Genomic DNA, 14702 nt, shown 5'->3' on the forward strand with positions numbered 1-14702 from the left:
GCCGCGAGCAGCCGGCCCTCCTCGCCCCCTGAAAGGAGCCTTAGGTCCCGCCCGCGGAGGGCGGGCTGTGGCTCTGGCGGCGCTGGGCATGGCGGGCGCTGTAGTGACCTCGCTGGGAGCCACTCCCGGCGGCGGGCGAGAGAGGGAGCCCGCTCAAACTACGGCTCCCAGGACCCGCTGCCACCGCTCGCTGCTCCTCCGTCCCAAACATTTCCGCCGGGGCAGCCGCAAGCGGCAGTGGCCGGCGGTAAAGGTTCGGGTGGGCTCCTGAGCCGAGGCAGCGGCCGCTCGGGGCGGGACGCTGCCCGGGCACTTCCCCGAGGGTTCCCGGGGAGAGCGGTGGCGAGCGGCCCAAACTCTCCGTTCGGCTCGCCTGCCCCGGCCGTGCCCCTGTGAGGGCGGCGGGAGCCGTGGCCGGGATGTTGCCCCGGGCACTGCCCGCCTCCCTCGGGCGGGGCTGCCTGGGCCGCTGGCTGCTCGCCACTCGCGGGTGGGCGCTCCTGGGGACCGGGACCGGCTCCGGCTCCGGCTCCGGCTCCGGCTCCTGCTCCTGCTCCTGCCGGAGGTGGCGGCACCAGCCCCCGCTGCTGCTCAGGGCTGCCCGTCAGAGCGTCGGGACGCAGGCGGGAGGGCTGAAATCTGCAAAACCTGGCGGTGATAGCAAAGATGTGTCCGTGCAGAGGACACTGAACGAGGAAACGCTGGTGTCGGCGGCTCAGAAAGGTAAGGCGGAGGATGCTGTATGCTGCTCAGAAGGGCTGGACACGTTTCCTTCTGCAGCTAAAGTTTTATAGTTCCAAACATCTAGTATGTAGGAAAAAATAAAAGCACACCAAGCCGGTGTCTTTTCACATCGTATTGTTTGGAGCAGCTGTTACATTTCTGTGTATGCATTGCACAATCAGAACAAATTATGTGACTTCTTCTGAACAGCTTGTGGATTTAAGTAATTATCAGGCACAAGATTTAATAGTCTCTCATCTTACTCTTCATAAGGAAAATCTATCATGTGCAGCCTGTCTGTAGGGCTGTTGAAATAAGTTCACCTCCAACAAAATTGTCAGAGCTGTACATGTCATGGTAGTCTGTTTATGGATTGCCTTCAGTCTAGTTGGTCTCATTCACTTCAGTGAAAAGTGATTGCTACATAATTAGCCTCAGAAAATGTAAGTACTTTGAAATTACTTATGAAAAATGCCTTCAACTGATTAGAAGACTGCAGGAAAAATAGTTATTAACGTTTCCTCCTTAACTTGTATTCCACTGAAATGCACACTTTATCACTAAAAGATAGTATTCTGTTGCTATGGGACACGAAATGAAGGACACGCGTGCAGTCAGTCATCAGGGCAAAAAGAGAGAGGTTTATTTTCTTACATTGATTTATATAGATTTTGGACAATGACCAGGAATTGGAGGATGAAGGTTGCCACCTCTCCAACCACACTGGTCAAGCTAGAAGTTTATCAATTGTTTCTTTTCAAGAGAGGAATGGTAAGCAAGAAGAACAGTTTACAATAATATTACTTTTGTTTACATAAAAATCTGTGAGAAACTTTACTACAAAAATGCAAACATTAGAAGGCTGAAAAAGATCGGAGTAACAGGAGTCTCTTTCCAAGTATTTAACTATTTTGAGAGAATCTGGTATGACTTATTTTGCAGTGTATACTGACACTTGTACTTTAGATCAAAATTGAAAGATAAAAACTAATCAGACAAACAGCAGTTAATTTTGTTAATAAATAAAATATGTATTTTGGGCTAATATTCCCCCTTTTATTGTTCTATTGATTGCTAATTCATAAAACCGGTTATTTGCAGTATGTGCAACTTTTAAGCTTTCACTTTTCTATTTTTACTTCTTTTCTTTGCATAAGGATTGCACTGATTGTGGGTTTAGGTGATAGTGTGAATACTGCAGTGCTAAATGCTTCATTAGTTCCTAAAAAATCTAGCTTTCATGTACCCAAAAAGTAGCAGTAATTGCTACTTTGAATCTTGAAAACATCTGGCAAACAGTAATAAGGCCTAAACAGACATGTAAACACGACCTGTACAATGTAGGAGATGTTCCATGGTCTCTTTTACAGCAATGAGGCATTATGGAAACTGTTACTGGAATTTTTTCTTCTGCTAAAATGTTATTTGAGCTACAGACTAACAGAAGAGCATTTATGTAAGAAAGGCATACAAGTGTTATTATCCAAGGTTGCAACTTATGTGTTGTTTTCTTTTTAATTTCAGTGAAAGAAGCTGGAAGAGACTTTACCTATTTTATTGTGGTGCTTGTTGGAATTGGTGTTACAGGTTATTTTTTTAAATTACATTCTTTATCAGAAGACACTTTTCATTAATTCCATATGGTTTGATAAGTTTCCATTTCATCTGCTGTTGTTTCTGTTACAGGTGGTTTGTTCTATGTGATTTTTAAAGAGCTATTCTCTTCTTCTAGTCCAAATAAGATCTATGGAGATGCCTTGGAGAAATGCAGATCTCACCCTGAGGTTGGTTTTTGAACTTCAGTCATCAGTTTGTGTTTCTCAGTAGTTACTGTCTTTCTTCAAGTCAAAATTTGGAACAAGGAATCTTACAAGCTACGTGAAGACCCATGTGGTGCTTTAGCAGTTCTGCCAGTGCTTTTGGCTGCCGTGGGGTGGGTCAGCTCCAGAGCAGAGCCTCTATTAGGAAAAGTCAGTGCAAGCATTGAACTGGCCAAGCTAGAAGCCAAGTGAGTGTGCCACAGCACAAAAACTGATGGCAATACAGTCTGTCCTTCAGAGCATGTGCTTGTGTCATCATACAGAAATTCTGAGGGACTTACCTGAGTTGCCTGCTAAATGTAGCACTTGAATTCTGTCGGTCAGAGAAGCAACTGGTCCCACTAAGTTCTGTAGATCTAACCTGCTGCCTTCTCTCAGCACAGTTACTCTATTGTGACGCTTCCCTATGGTTCTGTCATTCTGTGAAGCCCTGCACTGGTACCCAGGAATTGAAATTCTTCGTTTGAAGCACAATTAGCATTCCTTTGGCTAACAGGAAAACAGGCAGAGAACAGTCATGGGATCACACAGTCATCATAGCTACGTGTAAACAAAAAATCAATGTGAAACTAGATTTTAAAAAACACTACTTCAGGCAAAACATCCTTCAAAAAAGGTTGTAGCAGATGCCTTTGAGGATAACCTAGAAATGAAGTGACAAGTTGTTGCTCGAATAAAAATAAAAAGACTGCTTTGGAGCAAGTTTGTAGAATTAAGACTTCTTTCCAGTACTTGCACAGTAAAACTTAACCTCCTCTTCTAACCAAATTTAAAGTAAGTTTAAGACTAAGTTGATCTACTCTGACTTTATAGATCTGAAAAAAAATTACTGAATTTCTTATTCAGCAGTGTTTTTAGGTAATATGAAGGGGAATGCATTTGCATTTTAAGCTTGGAAACATATTCTCCTGGAGGAGATGTAAGCAAGTATTTTGTGCTTTTTTTTCTTTTTACACAAAATATCAATTTCCACTTCTTCATCTCAGAGAACAGTACAAATAGAAGATATCAGTAGGATTAATTATAGGCATTTAATACAGGACTGTAAAAAAAGACTGGAATACAGAGGTATTTTCCTTAAACTGTTTTCTTTCATAAACACTTCTATTCTTGTCAAGTTAGATTCTCCAGGGGCATTTTGTTAAAAGAAGATGTATTCACAGCAGAGGTGTGAGCTGATACTGGAATACCTGTTTGTATGTTATCCCTTCTGACAGCTCAAACGTCTTTTCTCTTGTAGGTAATTGGTGTTTTTGGTGATTCTATCAAAGGTTATGGGGAGGCAACAAGAAGAGGAAGACGACAGCATGTCAGGTACCCCTTGGTGTTTGCCCCATAAAGACATCAGTTTTTGCACAGCAAAGATATTTTTGGATCACAAGTTAGTTCTAGGGTGATGAACTATATGTGACATATCCTGTCACTTTTGATTGAACATAGAAGCTTTTTGCAGTGCCTCTTGTGTATCATATACCACTAAGTACAGTGTATGTATAATATAAAATGCCAATTCTGAGTGACTCAGAACGAGCAATGGTCATCATGGTAGACACAGACATCTCTAGAAAATAGGTACTTGAGGCAACATCTCTACTGTGTATTTAACAGAACATCTATCACCTAAACCTTTCATGAGTATGTCTTTTTATTACTTGTTTTTTAAAAGAAACAACAGAACTATTTCTTACAAAACATAAGTCCTCCCTGCTTTGCCTTTATTGGGTTATTTGGCAGGAATATATTCAATGAGGTTTCATACAGCACATAAGCACAGGTTGAACCATGAAATTGAGATTTTTTTATTTTGTCTGAGGAAAGTGGCTTTTACTAGTTGAAGCTTTATCTCTTCACCAGACTCTAAAAAATATTTGAAGTGAAGCTGCTAAATGAAGTCAATGTGCACAAACATTTTGAGCACCTGACTGTAAATAAGTAAATGTACTATGAATCGGCTTTCCTAGTATTTAATTTCCATTATTTTGAATGCCTAGTATCTTAAACAAAAATTTGAGCTGAGAGCTGTGTAAGATTGTAGAGTTTGCATCTGCAGTATAAGAATGATCTTAAATGTCTCAAAAATCTACAGGTTTTTTTTGTGTATGAACACCTTGAATGTAAATTTACTGCAGTAAGGCTCTTCATTCAGATTTGTTCTCTCTACCATCATGTCACTTTAAACTGTATTGGAATTTTATTTCACAGTGTGTACCTGGGCATGACTGATGGAAATAAGAGATTGGTGCTAAGCGGCAGTTAATAATTTCAGTAGGAAACATAGATTGGCACCAGAACTCCCATGGGATCGTTAGTTTCCCACAGTGGTCATTTTGAAAGTCATGTGCTATTTATTTAATGCTTGAGCATAACCCAACTCCAGACTAAATACCAGCATTTAGGTTGGAGATCTCATGTCAGTGCCAAAGTTACACAGTTTCAGCAGAACAAAATTATTGCCAAAGTGAGTAACTTTGCACATAGTAAACTGTTTTGATGTGGTTTAACCAACCTGATGATTAATTTGAAAAAATACGCTGTGTGTGTTTTGGCTTGACAACTTAGTTTAAGTGCCTAAAAAAACTCTGGAAGTCTTGGTGATGTGGGGTCCCTTCCTAGATGTCAGGCTCCAAATCTGGGGTTTTTTAGAATAAGTACAAGGAATTTCCATAGTCTTCAGCACTGGATTGCTTTTCAGTTTTGAGGGGAGGACTGGGGTGAGGACATTTAAGCATTTCATCTCTTAATCCTCAGCAGCTAATTAGCTTTTCTAACTCCACTAGTCCTTAGGCACTCACAGTAAAGCTTGAGAGGAGTAGGAGAGAAGGAACCCAAGGTAGCATAAGGACATCACTGGAATACACTTTCTTACAAAATAAGTAAGCAACTCCTCTAAGTAAGTTTACATTTGAAGTCTTAACTAGCATATAATCTGTATTCTTGCTGAGTGGTTGGGTTTTTGTTTTCTGTTGCTGTTTTTAGTCACATTGAATACGTAAAGGACGGACTGAAACATATGCGTTTGAAGTTCTATATTGAGGGCACTGAATCAGGGAAACAGGGAACAGTCCATGTGGAAGTCAAAGAGGTATGTACAATTTATTGATACACCTGACAAGCTTAGTCTTGAATTTAAACTACCAAAGAGAAAAAAACACTGAATTTTTTTTCTTTCCAGAACCTTGAAACAGGAAGATTTGAGGTTCGCTACATATTTGTGGACATTGAGACCTATCCAAGAAGAACCATTGTCATAGAGGACAACAGATAGCTAATGATCAAAGCTGCTGCCTTATCTCACATTGGATGATGATGTTGTAGCCAGTCTACACATGAATTGTGTGGTGTTGCCAATTGTGTCTCGCAGCTTCAAGGCTGTGTTATGGGAAGTAGCCTCTCAGGCCTTCCACTAGGGACCTTTGATAATAACAGATGGATTTAAAGTGAAACCAATGAAATATAGCGGAACTATCATGGCAGATATTTTTGACATAGGAAAATAGTGCCTCCTAATAAGTAGTTTAATGCTGGATAATACTTCTGCACACCCAAAACCTGAGTTTTCCAGGGTTTTAGGTTTGGATGGGGAGTTTTTTGTCTTCCTTGGCTTGGATTTCCCACTTCCACTGCAATAAAGAAAGAGGTAGTTTAACTGTAAACAGAACTCTGAACTGTCTTCATTTTGGATACCTTTGTAGGTAACAAGGTAAAATAAGACTGTTAGCAATGCAAAAGAGATCTAGGCATGTAAGGGTAGGAATGGTGGAGGCGCACACCCATGACAAACAACTGAAGATAAAGACTTCAATATTGGTGTCTTCTAAATAAATTGCCAGCAAACAGAACATCACTACCATCTGCTCTTTCCAGTGTTTGCCATACTGCTCTGCATGGTTGTAGCAAGATGGGGGTTGGCCTTTTCTCCCAGGCAGCTAGTGACAGGACAAGAGGACACGGCCTCAAGCTGTTGGACATTACCTTTAAAATGTTTTGAAAGCCACCATATTCCATTTAAACTTCTTTCCTTTCTTGTCTGCATCTACATGTGATAAATACCCGTGGTGTTTATCAGGGCATCTTGTGTCTGTGAAGTGTTCCACATTATTTTCTTTTACTGCCTGCATCACCTTGCTAGCTGAGATTTACCAGGATGCTTCTGTATATTTCATTAATGGGGGACACAGCTGCAAAGGGGATCATTTCTCCTGTGTTGTGAAAAAGCTGAGAATATTCTTGATAAAATGAAGACAAAATAAGGAGCAGAAGAAATCCGCCTCTATCTGACCTGATCTTCTTAATTTGAACAAATAACAAATGCAAGGCTCAAATGCTTTCCAATCTCATTGGAGGAAAGCTTTTTGGAATCCTTTTTCTTGGAAGATCTCATCAGTGAAGAAAAAAAAGAACTTCATAGCTTCTTTTATCAACTTTGTACTAGCTAGATACCTATCACCAGCAAGATTATTTAAGCCTCTTGAAATTTGAGGAGTATTAAAGCTTTATAGGAATATAGGTTGACTTCAGAAAAAAAAAGTCAAACATTTTTTGCTAAGAAGTTTTATGGGAAGTGATTACTTCTTTCCATATTCTCACTGAGTTCTCTTTATGGACTTGGCTGGCACCCATGCTTACAAAATTTTCAATTTCATACAAAGGAGACACCGTAATCAAAATTAGGTGAAGATTAGTTGAACAAGACATCTGGAATGGTGAACATTGATCTTTTGTGCAGTATCACCTTTCCTGGTGGTGGTTTGCACTGGAGGGGAAGACCTGCATTCACTGAGTTTAAACAATGTTTTAGAACACCCCTTTTATAATTCTGAAGAGTTAGCCTCAATTTTCCTTATGAAACTGCCCCTGTTTCACTGGATCATTGCACTGCCGAAAAGTCATGCAGAGATCCTTCTCCATGGCAGAGAGCTCAGTGTTCCATCCTCTCACTGGAAGGTGTTAGGTGGAGAGACAGCAAAATAACTGAAAGGTTCACCTTCAGTTGTCAGTAAACGCCAGCAGTAACCATTTCACTATTTTCTTTTAAAAGCTCTTGCTTCTTTTTTTGTTGGCAAAACAAAAAATTACAGCATGTAAATGCGCCAGTTATTTTTGAAGTAAAAGTGTCATGTTATTGTTACTCAAGCATTGAGAAAAAAAATCACTGCTAGCAAGTCAGAGCCAAAGAAATGACATTTTTATAGAAATTAAACACATTTTCCAGAGTTCAGTTTTGATTGTTGCAGAATTAATAAAAATATATATTCTCAAAACTCCCTCTCTCCTTTAGGAAATGAAAATATGTCACTCACCAGTGAAACAAAACCAGGTTGTTTTTTCCAGAAACATTGTGTGGCAGACTATTCAAAATGTGTTTTAGGTAGGTGTACAACTTGGTCTTAACTTTCCCATCTCTACATTCATTTCTGTGGATGCATCATAGGCAGCCAATATCCTTAGAAGTGGTTTGTACGAATAATGTTACTGTGTTATCTCTATGACCTTTGTTTGATTCTAGGTCCTGTGTATACTTGCTGTATAGCAACAAAAAGAAATATCCCTCCAGGAAGTGAACTCAGTGGAAACTTCAAAATACATTAAAAGAAAAAAAAAAGAAAAAAAAAAAAAAAAAAAAAAAGAAAAAAAAAAAAAAAGAATACTCTTTCAATAAGCTTCAATAAACAGAAGCTCTTGCAAAGAAAATGTAGTTGTAGATTGGGAAGCAAAAGCGTTGTTGTGCGTGACTGAGTTTAAAAATAACCTTGTTACCTAAATATTTCCTGCACAGAATTCAAGTTTCAACAACTGATTTAGGCAATAGAATCATGATCTTAGAAATGGTTGTGAATAAATGCGTGTCTGATACAAGAAACTTCAACAAACTCACTTAACAAGCAGAGAAGAAACAAGACAGGAATGTGAGTAAGACAATTACTGTATCACATGCCAGCTGCAGAGATAAAAAGCCAAAGAAAATGTGTTGGGAGTTTGCTTTCAACTTCCACTTTGCTCTCAGTCTCATTCACTATCAAAACGGATGCGATCCACCCTAATACTTACGGGATTATTCCAATATGTATATTGTCAGCAGCCTACCATGTTGCAGATTATGCCCAAAAAACATTGAGGACACATTTTGAGACCAAGCTCGCTTTTGTGATTCACTGCAGCTTGTATACTGACAGAAGTACATAAGGCAAGCACAGAGATTGGGGAGAAAATTTAAAGAAAAAAAGTTTGAAGGAGCAAGCTTAAAGGTGGCTGTAAGGGCTCATAACTGTTCTCTGTATATGGAGTTGTGTAGTGTACTTGAAGATCTGGAATGCATTTGGCACTGGGAAAACGGAAGTTTGAAAACAAAACCAAAAAACTTGAAAGCAAAAAGATCCTCCGCCTCTTTTTTTGAGAGGGGAAAAAAGGGCTTCGTCCCTAGAGAGATGTTCACTTGCTCCAAACAGGGAATAATAGAACTCCAGTAGAAATTTTCCTTAGGCATCTGGGAATGTATGTCTTATGGTATACAGTGATTCCAAACAGTACTATAAATAATTGAACAGCAGAAGTATTTGATAGTTTTTCTTAGTAAATTCTCAGGGTTTTTTATTCTGTATGTGTTGTGTAAAATAATGTATTGAAATTATAGAAAAATGTGAATTAATACTGTCCTGTATTCAAATTCAGTATATTTATATTTTTAAGGATACATACTTAAAAGTTGAAAATATAGCAAAAATGTTTCACAATTTAAAGGAAACAAAGGAAACAAGAAAGTTTTTTGGAATTCTTCTGGTTGTCCTGGGAGAAATATGCTGTATTTGATTCCTTTCATCTCAAATAGGTTATTGTGGAACATTTGTAACTCAGCAAATAAAAAATATTTAGCACAAATACCCATTTCAGTAAAATATATCAATGTGGAAAGCCTCTGTTTGCCTCTCAGGGTTCAGTATCAAACTACTTCATTTCATTTCAATATCTGTGTAAAAAAATTCTATCAGTTCTGGAAAAAGCTTAGTATGGGAGGGATGCCCTCACCTGCTCCAGTCCAGAGCCATCCTGCAGCAGATCAACTTTGGCCAGCACCCAGAGCTGCTCCCCCCACAGCAGGATGGGGGTGGAAATAGGGACCAGCAGAAACAAGAAATCTTGGAGTTGTGAGCAAGACAGGGAGATCACTTGCCAGTTAGTGTTGCAGGTAAACTGAACTTCAAAATGAGCTCACTTTATTTCGTTTTGCTGGCCAGAGCAGCAGCGTGGGCTGTGTGCCGCAGTGGTGAGCACTTAGCAAGGCTGTCAGCAGTGGTGTCTCAACTTCCAGATCACGTACAGGCGTCTGCTTCCACATCTCAAAACCTCCCGGTACTGTGCTGGGAAACCTTTTCAGGATAATCATGTTTATCCAACCTTTATTTAATTACAATTCCCCTTTATCAGAATCACAATTATCTTCTCTAGCATGAGTTGCTGTCTTGTATTACTCCCCACAATTAACTCTATTAACCTTTTATCCAAGCACATTTTTACCTTTTATGGGAACTGGGTTGTTTTTCAATTTCAATCCTAATTCTTCTTTTTTTTTTTCCATTAAAAACATAACAATCTCAGCCATAACAACATTTTATTACAGTTACACACGTACTAAATCATGGCTATATTCCCTGAGATGTGATTTGCTTCATTAGTGCTAGAACCTCTGTAGAGGAGCTGGAAGTGAATTGCTGTCTTGTATGCTGTCTGGGGCCATGCATTTTCCTGTGTTTTAATCAAACAGAGACAAATCCCAGTGTTGGAGTGCAGTTTTGCAAAATGCCACCAGTTGCTTTTTGGTGTGATACCTGGTGAGGTACGGATGCTGCAAAGCCACCACAGAGGAGGTCTGACACAGGAGTTGGGATAATAGCGGTGGAGAGAAATAACTGAGACATCTCAAGATTTAAAACAGCACCTTTCTATCAACTGCCTTGAGCATAAAAGCCTCTTAATAAGCTACAACTATTTTTACCCTGAAAACATCAATGAAAAATATCCTGCTGTGCTAACTTTTTTGTATTTTTCACACTTATTTTCCTTGAATTTCTCTTTTAACACCATTTTTTGTGGGGAGTCCTTCTAGCCTCTGCATACATTTCTCTTTTCCTTCAAAATACTGTGCTTAACTTCTATGTCTGCATGTCTCTTCTTTACCTATATTTAATTTAGCAGAATAAAAGCTAATCTCCGTCAACTCTTCTCATCGTAAGACATTTTCTAAACCCTTTGTCAGCGTCATTGCCCTTATACGTATATAGACCTATGCATAATACCACTATTATGTGTGGAGCATATATGTTATAGAAAATATATTATGTAGACAAAATAATACACATCTACATATATGTATATGTTTATGTTCCTCACTTCATCTTGAAAGCTTTTCGGGTAACATCAAAATAAACCAGCTTCTAGGACCATTCAAAACAGACACCTGCCATTACTGACCAAGTCATGTTGCAGAGCTGGTCTCCAGCGATGTTCCTGATAGCCCTGTGATCCTCATAAGCCACATGGAACAAACAAGTCTTGAATTCTGGGAGGTGGGTCTGATTGACACCTTCATTTTTAGGTAATATCCAGCACCCCATCCAAACCTTCGATGACTGACAGGTATAAAAGCTCCAGACATCTCTCAGTGGCAAATACTTCAAGGTGAATTATGAAGAAATTAGATAAGCAAAAGGATGTGACTTGTGCTAAGATTAGAGCCAGTCAATTCTAATCTCTTCTGTACTGAGTGAATCCTGATGGCAGTTCTTTCTTGAAAAGCCATCCTGCATTATAATGGTAAAGGCCAGTAAAGTTGTCCTGCTTTGCTGGTAGTTGTCAGCCTTTGGGATGGAATTAGAAGTGTAAGTATGTGAACATGGCTTTTGTGCTTTTGTAAAAACATGCATTTTTCATGTGGGAAGTATCCTAAAGCAACCATCAGTATCAGAATCAGCCCCATTTACCCACAGGCTATAGCCATCATGCTGTACTGCTCACACAAGGGATGTGACATAGGGACTTCTTTTCCCAGAGGACAAGCTCCATGCTTACTAAACAAAGTGTTCCTGCATAATGTCTCCAAAATAACTATCCACCTCAACATAAATACCAATGCATGCACAAAATCAAGAGAAAACTAATACTCTAAAAAATGAAACATCAAGAAAACACTATGTGTCCCATGGACTGAAATCAATGTTTTTAGATTCAGCACACTTCGACAAACATCACCAGGTAATGCTGTAACCAGTGAGTGATCTTGTTGTGTGACAGCATTAAATATGCTGCTGTGTGCCCATTTAGATACGGTTACATTGCTGTCCCTTGTGACAGAGTTCAGGAGTCCCCAGCACATACATATCCCTGTTGAGGTCATTGTGATGATTTTTATAAAGGGTTCTGCTGCTGTGCTACCTGGTGTCCTGCTCGTGGGAGTCTCCAGCTTTGAAACAGCAGACATCTGATGGCTTTCTAAAAATATATTCTCATTCTTGGAGCCCCAGGAATGGTTCGTGTCTAATTCTCCTCTAATTCATCTCAAGAAATAGGAGGCTGTTTGCTGGTTGGCCTCTTATTAAGAGACCGACTGCAGGCTGGTCTTTCAGACCTCTGCATAGCACACATGTCCCTCAGGCCATGCTTTCTGCAGCCGCTCCATGCAGATCTCACTGGGATTTTAAAGACCAGAAATAACATGGGTATTTTTGGAACAGCCTGTACATTACCACTGCTTCATACAGGGTTATGTGCAAATCACACTTTCACACTGAAATAAATTACTTAGTAGAAATAAGGACATGTTAGTAATGATACAGAATTTTTTTTCATTACACAAATAGGTAATAAGCACAGAGCTGACACTCAGAAAATACTGATTCTATGATAAATTCTATCACCCTTCTCTTCTGTGGACCAGGAGTCAGTATTTTTGTCTTTCCCTCTGCTAGAATAATCACCTGTCGCAAATGTTGTGAGAATCAGGTAAGGAACTGAAGCTGCAGACAGCCTGGGCAGGTGAGCAGGAGCCCTCAGAACAAAACAATGAGTCTGAGGAGCCCAGAAGGATCCATTCTTAGAAACCCTTGATTTTTAAACACATTTCAAGTCAGTAGTTGAAATCATTTTTCCAGGAAGAAGATCTCATCACTTCTGTCTGTTAAAGTGATGAGTAAAGGAATTGTTTGATAATATGTCACAACATTAAGAAAACGAACACTGTTAACCTTTCTCTCAGGCCATTTATCAAAAAATCCATTTTTGTATAGGAAGTTTCATAGGAAACTGAGAATATTAGTAATGATGATGTAGGGTGGAAGTGTCCAGTAGCTCAAGCCTGATATTCCTGGACATTCCACATGTCTGCACTGCAATTAATCACTAGTTTTAGTGAAAACATCTTTGGACTTGAAAAAGAATGTGACCAGAAGCAGAAGCTCACTTTTAAACTCAGGTTAAAAAACAGCAAACTGAAGAATTTTATGCATAGCAGAACAAAACCCATTACTTGAGGACAGAATGAAATTCTTCATGCATATGAAGAATAAAATATATTTTATCCTGCGCTGGATGCAGTTTTCTTATGATGCAAACAGCAGCTGCAGCACTGTGTGCTGCAAGTGGGAGCACATACGTCACTCTACAATAGAAACAGCCTAAAAGCCACAAAGCTGAAAGCAGATCTTGATTCTCACATAATAAAAGTACAAGATGCTGCAGGAAGGATTGAGCTTTCCTAACAATGAACTAAGAACTTCATCAGGAGATAAAAAATAATAGTATCCTAAGCCTATTCACCTTTTTTTTTTTTCTCACTTCCTACAGCATTCCTTCTGCAATCTTTCTAGACTTTAAGAAACGGCAACAGCCATCATCTTTTAGCTGCAGGGAGTGCAGCTCCTGCTGCTTTTTCCATAATTTGTAGTTTAGCACCACCTTCCTAGACATCAAAGAATGGCAGCTTTGCACTTCTAGAGCATTTGGCTTGAAAGCCTTAGAACAGAAGGGAAAGTGCAAAGAGAGGTGGTTATTTCCCTATCTGTTTTAATTACCAGACCTTTTTAACAAGATAGCATTCTCTGTCCTCAGCAACTTTTGCAGCTCATCAGTTTTCAGAAACCATCCCACAGACTAGTGCTCCATTTATTGCTCTTTAGCTGTGACACTGTGCTGTCACAATTTCAGGGCCCATCGCTTTTGTTCCCAAGTCATGGAAACTGAAGTTACTGATGTAAACTGTATTTTATGCTGAATGTAATGTATTTTAATGTTTAAAAATGAGCTTGTGAATGCTTGATATGAACATGGTACTTTCACTCAACATTCATAGGCATTCATAGGCAACAAATTTCAACCTCTTTTCTGCACTTCATGATAAATACCTGTTAAGGAGAGAGTTTTGATGTCTCATTGAAAAAACAAACAGGATTGACAGTGGTAGTCTGTAGTCTCATAATACAAACATAAACATTTTCTTCCATAATCCAAGGAGTTGGTAAGAAAAATGGTAAAGGTGACAGACGCATGGGTACTTGACCTGCTTTGGTGTCAAAGACAAACCCATACCTCAAAGAAAATTCATGCAAAGCATGTAGGGGTTTTTTTAATTCATTATTCAATTTTCCCTTTCTGTGTGTTACCCCAGCATGCCCTCACTTGCATGGGGTATGACCAGGATCAGCTACCCAAGAATAAGCTTAATCACAAAATTACCTTACAGTCACCCCCCACAAAACCTCCTTCTAGGCTGAGCTCCTTATCTTGTGACCCAGAAGCTGCAAATACCCACCATGACGTGACCTGTTTTGCAAAATTCTCACATATTGATCCCTGAAAACAATCTAGAGTCTGTGTGCTTGGTGATTGGCTTGGTACTTCCCATCAGCGCTATGTGAGGAAGTCCCAGGAGGTGCTCCCTAAGACATGGTCACAAAATTCTGGGTGACACATCACCATCCTCCCTATGTTTCTCTGGACAGTCCGGTGGCTAAGCCGCTCACTGCCATGTTGGATACTGAATCTCTATCCCCTCTTAAGCTTTTGCTTCCCTCTCTACTTTATTCACCAACTAGAAAACACTTCTATTGTTGAGGAGACCTCTTTGGCATTTTGTTCCTTCATTTCTTTGCCTGTGCAATTACTCAAGTGTAA

The 14702-nt window shown here is 39.7% G+C and overlaps 1 protein-coding gene across 1 annotated transcript; it reads left to right on the forward strand.

Annotated features, from left to right (window-relative positions):
• Window positions 1–208: 208 nt before the first annotated feature.
• TIMM21 (translocase of inner mitochondrial membrane 21) lies at window positions 209–8188 on the forward strand. Its single transcript, XM_066184413.1, has 6 exons — window positions 209–723; window positions 2248–2310; window positions 2410–2507; window positions 3784–3857; window positions 5520–5625; window positions 5716–8188. The coding sequence occupies exons 1-6, from the start codon at window positions 420–422 to the stop codon at window positions 5806–5808; spliced, it is 738 nt and encodes a 245-aa protein (XP_066040510.1). The 5' UTR covers window positions 209–419; the 3' UTR covers window positions 5809–8188.
• Window positions 8189–14702: the final 6514 nt, after the last annotated feature.

The sequence above is a fragment of the Chamaea fasciata genome, unplaced genomic scaffold (genome assembly GCF_029207755.1).
Source record: "Chamaea fasciata isolate MVZ Bird 193981 ecotype frontalis unplaced genomic scaffold, bChaFas1.0.hap1 SCAF_1, whole genome shotgun sequence".
NCBI lineage: Eukaryota > Metazoa > Chordata > Aves > Passeriformes > Sylviidae > Chamaea > Chamaea fasciata.

Excerpts from the sequence above, each read along its gene's own strand:
- TIMM21 (XM_066184413.1), top strand. The coding sequence starts at position 420 with ATGTTGCCCCGGGCACTGCCCGCCTCCCTCGGGCGGGGCTGCCTGGGC. Across the intron at positions 724-2,247 it reads GGTGTCGGCGGCTCAGAAAG|TGAAAGAAGCTGGAAGAGAC; the intron begins GTAAGGCGGAGG and ends TTTTAATTTCAG. Across the intron at positions 2,311-2,409 it reads TGTTGGAATTGGTGTTACAG|GTGGTTTGTTCTATGTGATT; the intron begins GTTATTTTTTTA and ends TTTCTGTTACAG.